This window comes from Onychostruthus taczanowskii, unplaced genomic scaffold (assembly GCF_017590055.1).
Source record: "Onychostruthus taczanowskii isolate IOZ18803 unplaced genomic scaffold, ASM1759005v1 scaffold70, whole genome shotgun sequence".
Lineage (NCBI taxonomy): Eukaryota > Metazoa > Chordata > Aves > Passeriformes > Passeridae > Onychostruthus > Onychostruthus taczanowskii.
In genome coordinates this window covers 152,658-163,697 of record NW_024504787.1, presented here as the reverse complement: position 1 = coordinate 163,697, position 11,040 = coordinate 152,658, and the positions used below count along the sequence as shown (strand labels likewise).

General features: G+C 55.6%; 1 protein-coding gene across 1 annotated transcript; it reads right to left on the bottom strand.

Moving 5' to 3' along the window:
• Window positions 1-835: 835 nt before the first annotated feature.
• Window positions 836-10,924, bottom strand: FANCG (FA complementation group G). The gene is made up of 14 exons (XM_041422056.1): window positions 10,778-10,924; window positions 10,594-10,675; window positions 8,963-9,094; window positions 7,974-8,167; window positions 7,213-7,366; window positions 5,797-5,927; window positions 5,298-5,444; window positions 4,370-4,530; window positions 4,073-4,139; window positions 3,228-3,565; window positions 3,026-3,081; window positions 2,302-2,439; window positions 1,369-1,501; window positions 836-1,096 (listed from the first exon to the last, which is right to left on the bottom strand). Exons 1-14 carry the CDS (start codon window positions 10,922-10,924, stop codon window positions 979-981), a joined length of 1,998 nt encoding a protein of 665 aa, XP_041277990.1. The 3' UTR covers window positions 836-978.
• Between the last annotated feature and the right edge of the window lie 116 nt (window positions 10,925-11,040).

The following is an 11,040-nucleotide window of genomic DNA, read 5'->3' as shown; positions in this document are numbered from 1 at the left end:
GTGCCCTCCTCTGGGCTGGCTCCAGCAGGTCCCTGTCCCTCCTGTGCTGGGAGCCCAGCTCTGGATGCAGTGCTCCAGGTGGGTCTCAGCAGAGCAGAGCAGAGGGGCAGAATCCCCTCCCTGCCCTGCTGCCCACGGGGCTCTGGATGCAGCCCAGGATATGCCAAGGTGTTTTCCTGTAGGAATTGCAGGTCGGAGCCCACCCAAAGCCCCTGTCTGTCCCTCCAGCGTTCACAGGAGGCTGCAGCAGCTCCTACCTCACAGAGTTCTGTCATGCCCTCTTTCCTCCCCCTCACTCCTTCGCCTCGCAGCTCCCAAGCACCCCTTCCTTCTTGTGGGAGGCAAGGCTTGCCAAAGGCTTGGGTAGTGGGGTCAGGGGACCTTCCTCATCCAAAAAAAGCTCCACCAGACACGGGGCAGGGACGTGTGCTCCTTCACCCCTGAGGGTGGGGGGCCTGGAGCTATGGCATTGGCACCGACCCTCAGGGCCACAGGTGTGGGTCTGGACCCTGCTGCTAGTGGAGCATTGTGAAATTCGGACCCCAGAGCCGTGTACCTCAGACAAAACCACTTCTCTGGGCTCCAAAGCACAGCAACCGGGCAAAGAGCTGGTACACAAAGCACAGGTAGGGCAGTCTGAGTGCAGAACCAGCCCTGCCATGCACAGGGCACAGAGGATGAAGGCACCTCTGCCCTTGATCTCTCACACATCCAGGGCACACAGCCCATGGGCTCTCAGTAGCTGGGGGCAGTGTCAAAGCCATGACTGCAACATTTCGCTCTGGAAAAAGAGCATGGAAAATCCCAAAGCTAAACTGAGTTGAGGTTTTTATTAGAAAAGGAGATCTATTCTGTTTCAGTCCTTTGGGAATCTAGCTTCATCACAGAGTAATCCTGAGTCTTGAAGGAGTTCTTAAAGGCCTGTGCCAGCCAAGTGCAGGGAGACCTCAGCAGATGGATATGGGGGGCATGACCAGGTCAGCTTGAGGAGTCCTGGGCTGCTGCCCTGAGGTAATCCTGTATGCTTCTGGCAAGAGGCTCACTGTCAGGGAACACTGCCTGCTCCAGACATGAAGCCAGGTACAAAGGGAGTGGCCTGAAAGGGAAGGGAGCATGGCAGCAGTGAGGAAGGACCACAGCATTGCTTTGCCATGCCCTAACACATTTGTTCTGCAGGTCCCCCCGCTCTGCCTGCAGCTCTGCCCTGCCCATCTGGCTCCTTGTCACCTCTTCTGTGCCCCAGGGAGTCCCAGCAGAGCCACAGCCTGCGGGCCCTTGGAGCAGTCATCAGGGGAAGCTCCTCAGACACCTCAGCTGCCCTCACAGCCTGACAGACTGCACTGCCGAGATCTCACCCCCCACACACACCTTCCCTGCCCTTGCTGCTGCCCATCCTCTCCAGGGCAGCTCTGCGAGAACTTCTGCCACTGAGCAGCCGCCTCCTGCTTCCGGTTCAGCTTCCACAAGGCCTGCACCAGGTAGGAGGCAGCAGCTGGGTCACCTGCAAGACAGGAAGAGGGATCAGCCCTTAGCAGAGGAGGAGCGGGTCCTCAGCACTGCTGTGGGTTGCAGGATATTACAAAAGAAGCTGAGAAGCCAGACGAGGTCAATGAGTGTAAGGAGAGGTGGTGTAATGGGGAGGAGGCTGTCCTGGCTGTGTCACAGGCTCTAATTAACCCCAGGGCTGGCAGCCAAGGCAGATGGCATCAGCCCTGGAGCACAGCCTGCCACACCTCTCTCTGGACACAGACTCGGGTTCTCCTTGCAGGCATGTCCACACCCCCAGAGGGAGCAGCCAGGGGCACGACTGGGACCAGCAGGTCTGACAGATCCTGGTGAAGCTCACACCTCTTCAGCATGTCAGAGCACTCAACAGGAGAAAGCAGCCCTGTCAGCAGCACTCGCCATGGCTGAGCTCAAGACATGAATGCTCCCTTTGCAGGCCTCTGTACTGCCAGGCATGCACATGCTGCTTCCTCAGGTAAGGAACAGCTCCTACACCTGCTGCTGCCAAACTGGGGTTGAGGCGGGAAGTTTCCAAGCTCTCTGAGAGCACAGATTGTTGTCACGGTTCTGATACACTCCTCTGACAATAATTTTGGTTTGTTTCTCCAAGCAGTGAGCTGACCAGGCCCCACAGAAGGATCTCTTGTATGTAACATTGCTAGTGGCCCTACTGTTGTTCTTGACACCTGAATAAATGTGGTATAAAGCATAAGAACTTCCTGCTGAATACAGCAAAGCAGCCCAGGACAAATTTGTGGAAATCCCTTGTGTTCCTCACCAAAATGAGCCTGTTACCTGGTGAGATCTGCAAACTGTGCTGGAAATCCAGCAGGGCTTCTTTGTTCCTCCCCAGCTCCAGGAACTGCGTACCTCGCCCAATGAGAGAGAGCAACCTGATCTTCTGGAGCACCTCCACTTCTGGCTGGAGATTCTCTGCCACAGGAAGACACACACACCTGAAGATAGCATCCTCCAGACATTCTCTTCCCTGTTCCCAGCAGGCTGAGCCAGGTTAGCAGTCAGGACAGGCCAAGCATTTACTTTGGGCTGCTCATCCTCCAGCTCTGGAGACAGATGGCAAAGCTCAGCCTCTCTGCCAGGCCGGAAGAGGTCAGGAAGCAGCAGAGGGGGAGAGTGAAGAGTGTCAAGAGCCCAGAATGTTACATGGCTGTGGTGAACAGTAGCCTCAGCAGCAGCCTGGCCTTTGGCTGTCACTTTGCACCACTGGCATGTATCTTTTCCCCAAAAACTGAATTGGAGAAGATTTCCAGTTCACAGCCCCTTTAACTGCTACCTAGGCAGTGAAGGAGGCAGAGCCAAGGCCAAACTCTGCTCCAAAAAACAACAGCCAGTCTCTTCAGAGGCTTCAGCATGGCCCAGAGCTTTGCACCCTGGGACAACTGCCTCTTGCCAGAGCGATGCCGTGCCCACCACCTTGGCCCTGTACCTGCTGCTGCCAAGCACACAGATCCTGACCCAGTCAAGGCCCCACACACGTCCCGCTTGTGTGGTGTCCTACCTGTCCGTTTGATGCCAGACCCATGAAGCTGGACACGCAGGAGATCACTGAGGCACCTGTGGGTGGGAGGCCAGAGGAGCTTTGGAGCCATTCCTGGGCTCTCAGGAGTGCCAAGTTATCGGGGCAGCTCCAGTGCCTGCCCTTGCCCCACCATCCACTGCTGCCTGCTGGGAGGTCCCTTCTCCCGGCAAGGCTTTATCACCTGCTGAACTGTGTTACAGCTTCCTTGCTCTCTCCCAGCTTGGCCCATGCCCAGCCCTGGTGCAGGTATCCAGCTGCTCTCCAGGCAAGGCAGCACAGGCTCTCCTTCTTCTGGGACAGGAGTGCACCCGCCAGTTCTGCCCCTGGCAACGAGGATTCCGGCTGCTCCAGCCTCTCCTCCACCCGTAACACCCGTGGAATGTGGTCAGTTGTCTGGCTGATGACCTCCTCACACACAGTTATGGCATCCTGGTGCCTCCCAGCTTGCTCCAAGGCAGATGCTGCTTCCAGAAACACCACTGGGATCCTGGGCAGAGCTGAGCTACTATCCAGGGGCACCTGGGGAGCAAAAGTGACATCAGTGCAGAAGTGCAGAGTTGTCTGCCAAGCAGCATGACTCTGTGCGTACTGGAATATGGAACTGCTGCCCAGCAAAGCTCAAGGCCTCTCCCACAGTCATTGGAGCCTGGTGGAGCAGGCAGAAGATGGGAAGCACTCACAGCTCAGCAGAGTCAAAGCACCAAGTCCCTCCTCTGGAAGTGGAGGACATCCAAAATCAGGCTGACAGCTGCTCCCCAGAGGGAAGGGGAAACTGTCTCTCCAAACAGCAGAGGTGAGTGCTCTCTGGTGTGAATCCAAAGGCAGACATGCCACAGGTCGGGGATGCCAGCCCCCACTTCATTTCCTTTACATCAGCCCCTATCTCATTTCCTTCACATCTCAAAACTAGACACTGAAGCCTGGAGTCCAGGGCTGATGCCTGGGCCCAGCCCTTGGGACTGGGTTTGGATTCCTCCAACCTTCATCCTCCAAGTCACCAAGGGAGCTCTTTACCAGGACACCTACCTGCTGTTGCAGCCCCTCCTGAAGGAGAGACAGAAAATCCAGGTAATGTTCCACTGCATCAGCCACCCTGCAACAGGAACAGGACATGTGGTGGAAGGAGAAGTGCCATCAGCCAGGTGAAACCTGGATTGCCAGCCCGCAGTCTCTCCCCCTGCACCACACTCGCCCTGTTCACAATCTCCATGCTTTGAGCAGGCCTACAACAGCAGCACTGAACTGGATCATTTCCAGGAGCACAGGGAAAACTGCAGAGCCCAAACCAGCAGGGTGGTGCAAGCAGACCAGAGGCACTGTTACCTCCCATCCTGGAGACACCGCTGTGCCAGGAGGTACTTCACTTCAGAGGGGTGGCGATGGCGAAGGAGGGAAGTGAGCACTGGTGTGTGGACAAGCAGCTCTGTTCGCATTAGGAAATGGGGACTAGAGGAAGCAGCTGCTGGAAGGTTTTTTCCCAGAGCCTGTGAAACAGGAGCAGAAAAGATGATCAACACCACACTGGTCAAGTCTCAGGCAGCTGCAATCTTTTGTCACTTCTGACATATGGAGATGCACACAGGCGAGCAGAAATGCTGCACTTCACCAGCACAACTACACTGTTCTCACAGTGGCTTCCAGCAAGAGCCATGAGAATCACACAGGGGCAGGCAGACTTCTGTTCTCCACATGGCACCAGGAGATATCCAAGATCACCCAGATCACCTCAGGTTTTTAGCTGAGCTGCCTGGAACACCATCTCCCATTGCAGCCTCAGACCTAGTTAGACCATTTGTAAGGAAAGAGTTCTCTCTCCTCTCTGTATGTATCTGAGTTTTCAAACAGCTGAAGAGATAATTCAGGGTCTACTGCTCTGTGTGACCTCTCCCAGGCAGGTTCACACAGCTAATGCACTTTGCCTCACTGCAGCCAAAATCTGCCCTTAAAAGTCTCTGTACTATTACATACTTTACTAAGAGATTGATACTTTCTGACCTGAGAGTATAACCTCCCAAGCCACCACGAACATGAACTAGGACCCAAGGTCTTGCCACATCCAAACGTGGCGCTGAGCAGGAATTTCAGATCTCACTGGACTCCTTCCTGCTCACTTGCTGAAGGCAGAACCATGCTATTTTGGGGACTCCTTCCAGGGTCAAACAGCCCCCAAAAAGGAAGAAGCCTGCTTTTGAAGCTCTGTGCAGACTCTGCTGGGCAAAACTCATCCCAGAACTACAGGAACCAGACAAACCTCGTAGAGTATGGTCAGGGCCTGCAGCTCGGCATCGGTCTCTCCCAGTTCATGGTACACTGCTGCCACGTGGGACAGGGCAGGAAGGCACTGGAAATCTACCTGGAGGGCCCGTTTCAGGTGCTGAAGGGCTGTCTGAGGCTTGCCCTAGGTGGATGGGAAGACATGCATGTTGAAAGCACATCCCGCTGAAGTCGTTACTGTTTGGTAGGACCCAGATTCTCGCTCTGCTTCCCCAAGAGATCCCCACTAAGATCCCCAGCAATTTAGCCAAAGGCAGCCCTCCTCAGGTTGGTTTTTGAGCTTCTTTCTCTGCAGCAACACTTTGCAATCAGCCAAAATCTTGTCATGGATTTTGCAGCCTGTCCAAGGAGGCTGGGGCCACAAGGGCAACTTCTGCTCAAGGTCTTCCCTCCCTGAGAGGCCTTGGATCACACAGGCATTGTGAGCCTGAGCCTCCCCACCCCACAGCTGCCTTTCCCCTCTCTGCTGTCATTACCATTTGCTGAGCGCAGCAGCCAAGGCAGGTGTAGATCTGGGCCAGGATATTCTTGGAGCAGAATCCTCCTGCAGCTTCCTGAAGGAGGGAGAGGGCAGTGGGGAAATTCCCAGCCTCCAGCTCCTGCAGCCCTAGGACAGACCCAGCATATTGGCTCTGTGGCTCACGTTTGTGTCCCACCTGGCCCCAAACAAGTGTGGTACCCTTTTCTTCCCAGAGCCATAGGGATTTGCCTGATCCGCTCCAAACCCAGTGATGCACAGCCTGACAATGCCAAGCTGCCATCTTTGCTTTAGTGGTTTTGCAAGAGAACATGCCACTCAGTGGAAATGTCCAGCAGAAATAACAGCAGCTTCCAAGCCCAAGATGCTTCCTTTGGCCCAGAACTAGGACAGGGGCATGTGCTGGACAGGTTCACCTCTACATTCATCCACAATGACAGCAGTGTAGATAGGGAAGCACACACAGGACTTCAGAATTTTTTCAGCACATCTGGGTCATTTCCCAGCAGGATGCTTTGGGATATACCAGAACTAGGACAGGGGCATGTGCTGGACAGGTTCACCTCTACATTCATCCACAGTGAAGCACACACAGAACTTCAGAATTTTTTCAGCACAGCTGGGTCATTTCCCAGCAGAATGCTTTAGGATATCAATTAATTAATATTTATTACAACTTGTTATTTGCCTTTTCTTCAGTCTTCTTTCAGGCTTCCCTCTGAGGCTGCTCTCACATAGCAGCACCACACTCACATCTGCCACCTCCCTGCTGGAAGTGCTGGTACCACCCTTGACTAGTTGGCTCCAGCTCTGTGGGCCAGAGCTCCTGCCCTGCCTCCTGGCAGGAAGGCCCTGTAGGAGCCCAAGCACAGCAAGGCAGGGCTGGCTGTCCCTGGAGCTGCTATGGGGTTGTCAAAACAGTAAAGGAGAGAAAACATCCAGGATGGAACAGAGCAGCCAGAGGAGATCCACTGCTTGCTGTGACACCGGGCTAGAAAGTCTCACAACAGCTTTGTGTGGCTCTTGCAGCACACAGTCTGACAGGAACAACATGCTTGCAACAAGACAAATTCCAGAAGAAAAGAAAATCTTCATAAATTCCCTGCCAGCCTTCTGCTTTAAGGTCACTGCAGCGCTCAGACACCTCCCCTACAGTCCCAGACAGGCAGAGGAACCCTGTGATAGTGCAGAGAAAGGATGAGCTGGGGAAAAGAAAAGCAGGGAAGCTTTTTGAATATGGAATGTAAAGGATGAGACTCAGAGGCTCAGCCCAGACCCTCTCCCAAAGGAACAGCCCAAAAAACCCCAAGGGCTAGTTTGCTTGGGAAGAGAAACCAGGATAAGGGCAGAGAAAGTGGTCCTGGGACAGAGCAGCAGGAGACTATGCTGGCCTGAGTTCCTGTCCCCCACAAACCTTGCAGGAAGGCTGCTGCCGTGCAGAGGATTTCTTTCAGGTCCTTGGCGCTTTGTACAAGGGGCAGGGAGGCCCCCTCAGGAGGGACCTGCCATGCCTTGATCATGGAGAGGAGTTTGTTCTGCCCCTCACTGCAGTGAGCTCTTCCTGGGTGCTGTGAAGGCACAGAGGAGAGAGAGCAGGGAATGCTGAAGGGAAGCAGGAAACACTGGTCGAAGTGCACAGAGAAACAGGTCCCACCAAACCACTCCACACTGCTCCCTGCAGTGGGAGCAGACTGGGGAGCAATGTCCTACCATCTGTTCCTTTCAGCAACAACCCCCTACTGCAGTGATTCCTGCCTGTCCTGGGGCAGCACCTCCCCACCTCAGAGTGGGGTGCACCTCCAGGGCCGCCTGGCATGCAACAGAGAGCTGTTGGAGTGTATTCAGAAAAACAGGACCCATCAGCAGCCTTTTGATCAGCAGGGAAGGTTCTGCATCCCACTGCTGTTCCCTACAGAGTCTGCAAGTCCATCTGCAGCCCTCTTCCAGTGTGCCCAAGTCTCCTGTCTGACACACAGGCAGAATATTCTGGGATCCATTAACACTCTCAGGGCCATCAGGCTATGCTGGGATGCCACGGGGCAGATTAGTCATGCTGACTGGGCAGCACTGATGGGTTCAGCTGTCCAAGTGCCACAACAGCATTTTGCAGAGTGAGTTTTATGACAAACATGGTATTTATGCCAGATCTGCTGGCATCTGCCTGTGCCCAGTTACCTCAGCAGTGCTCAGGAGCTGGAAGAGGCCAGCAACACTTCCCAGCTGGCTGGCTGCCAGCCACCAGGCTGCTTGCAGGGCCCCGAGGTGGTGCAGAGGTGCCTGCAGCTCCTCCACTGTTACCTCCTGCAGCACCTTCTCCCACAGCTCCTCCGTGCCAAGATCCTGTCCGCAGGCCCCACAAACCTCCAGAACTGAAAAAAAAAAACCAAGCAAAATGACCTAGAGCTGTGAGACAACGCGTTGGTGCCCTGTAACAGACACTCTGGATGCAAGAGGGAGAGAAAGCCTCAAGCAAGCACAGGCTCCTCATAGTGATGGAAAGAATGGGATTGCAGGGCTGGCCTGGCCTCAGCACAATGGAAAACAAGCTCTAAGAGAGTGGAGCTGACAGCAGCACACTCAGGAGACAACACACAGCACAACTCAGAGCTAGACTCCAGCTCTGCCGAGCCCTCTTGAAGTCATTTGCCCTCAGGTAAGCATGTGCCAACACTGCAGATCCACCTCTGAACTGCAGCCTGTTTCAGTGAGCTTTCTTTGAAGCTAGCACACCATAATTACAGAAAACATTAATTTTCTACTGTCACTAAAACTTTGCTAGAGACTGGGCACCTTATACAGTAAAAACTCTTGTTTCCCTTGAAACCTCCAGCCCATCCCTGCAGGCAGCAGCAGGCAGGCAGCTGCACATTGTCCCTGGCCACATGCCACTCTACCTCCAGCTCTTACAGGCGGAGCCTGGATGTCTGCTCACAGTTCCCCCCATCTCCAGCCTTTCCAAGTGCAGCCAGGCGTACCTGCCCACAGTTTCCAGGTGGAGCCAGGCATGTCTCCTCTCAGTTTCCCCCATCTCTGGACTTCCCTAGCAGAACCAGGAGTGTCTGCTCACAGTTCCCACACCTTCAGCCAGTCACCAAGTATCTCCAGAGCACAGAGAGTGCTCTCCGGACCCTGGGAACTCCCCAAACAAACCTCCACATCCTTACCCCTGAGGAGCCCCTGGCGTATTCCTTCTGCTTCTTCTTTGATGGCAGAGTCAGATGCTCCCACAGTGAAAAGCAGGGAGTTGTAGAGGACAGTGAGTTCCAGAGGCAGGGCAGGGAGGGCAGCCGGCAGCCCTGTGGGCACAGCCAACCCAACAAGAAATTCAGCTGGCTAAGAATAAGACAGCTGTCCATGCTCAGGTGGCAACACCTGGCTTGGCAACAAGAGAAGTGGCTTGGCAAGAAGGTTTTAGTGACTGTGGTGCGATTTAGCCACCTGGGAACTGCAGCACCAGACAGGCAGCATGTGTCAGCACTCCAGGTGCCAACACTGCTTTAGACATCCATTCCCCAGCTACCAAAATGCTGCAGTCCTCCAGGAGTTAGGCCTTTCAGCTCTCCCAGAAGAGCATCAACAGCCTGCTGTTCCAGTACACAGCCACCCTTTCACACACTGTGTCTCTCTCCTTATCACAGAATCTCAGAATGGGTAGGGCTGGAAGTGACCAGAGTGGCTCATCTGGTCCAATCTCCCTGCTCAAGCAGGGCCATCTTAGAGCACGTGGCAGAGGATGCACCATGGTTTCTGAGTATCTCCAGTGAGGGAGACTCCACAACCTCTCGGGGAAATTTGTTCCTACGTGCAGTCACCAGGGTAAAGTTATTCTTCATGTCCAGGTGGAACTTCCTGTGCATCAGTTTCTGCCCATTCCTTGTGTCTACTGCTCAGCACCACCGAGCAGAGCCTGGTCCATCCTCTGACCCCTCCCTGCAGACACTCACAGGTATTAATGAGGTCCTCCCTCAATCACCTTTGCTCCAGACTGAACAGGCCCAGATTGCTCAGGCTTTCCTTGTAGGAAAGATGTTCCACTCCCCTAGTTATCCTCATTTCCCTCTGCTGAACCCTCTCCAGGAGTTCTGTGTCTCTCTTGCATTGAGGAGCTGAGAAAACTGAAAGTAAAGCTGCCTCACATTGGGCTTTCTCTGCACCACACCTGTGTCAGAGAGCCTCTTCCCTGGCTTCCCACAGAAACAGCTGTCTGACTTTTGCTACAGAAACTCCAAAGCTCTGCCCAGCAAGTCACGGTGGAGTCTGAGGCTGGACAGTAACCCTTTTGCTGGCCCAGGTCAGCACGGGGCAACAGAGATCTTTTCACCTTGGCTTGTGTCCAGCACTGGGATACTGGAGCTGAAACCAGAGGAGCAATATCCATAAACTAAACCATAAGAAGCTCCACCTCAGCTTGAGGAAGAACTACTTTATGCTGAGGGTGGCAGAGCACTGAACAGCTGCCCAGGGAGGTTGCAGAGTTTCCCCCTCTGGAGACACCCAAACCCCAGCTGGATGTGCTCCCGTGTCACCTGCTCCAGGTGGCCCTGCCTTGGCAGGGGTGGCACTGGGTGATCAGAGATCCCTTCCAACCCTGATGATTCTGTGATTAACTCCTTTGCAGGCCCCGTTCAGCACTGGGCAGGGGAACCGTTTCACCCCGCCGCTTTCACGCGTGTTTCCAGCCCCGGGACACCGGAGCTGCATCCCGGTAAACAGAGCCGTCGGGGAGCCGGTGCTTCCCCGCCCCCACGCTTCCGGCCCGGACAGCAGCGGGAGGGGCACGGCGGCCGCCACTCACCGCGGATGCTCAGGAGCAGCTCCCGGAACTCGTCTCGCAGCTGCCGGCGCGCCTGCCGCGCCTCTCCGCCGCACCGCGCCGTCTGCAAGGGACGCACTCACCGCCGGCCCGGCTGCGAGCGGCTCCGGCCGCAGCGCCGCGGCTCGGGGAGGGGGGGCGGGGGAAGGAAGAGGACGTGCCGCACCGTCCATCGCCCGACCAGCGCCCGGCTGTGGGCGGCCCAGGCCCGCAGACAGCCCGGCTCCGGCTCCTGCTCCGGCTCCGGCTCCGGCTCCGGCTCCGGCTCCGGCTCCGGCTCCGGCCGGCGCCGCCGCTTCATGGCCGCCGCCATCTCCCACTGCCGCCTTTCCCGCCCTCGCCGCTGATTGGCGGGAAAAGCCGTCACCAAGGCAACAGGGAAGGGCGCGCGCCAGGAAGGGGGAGGCCGCGGAGGGACAAAGCTCGGCG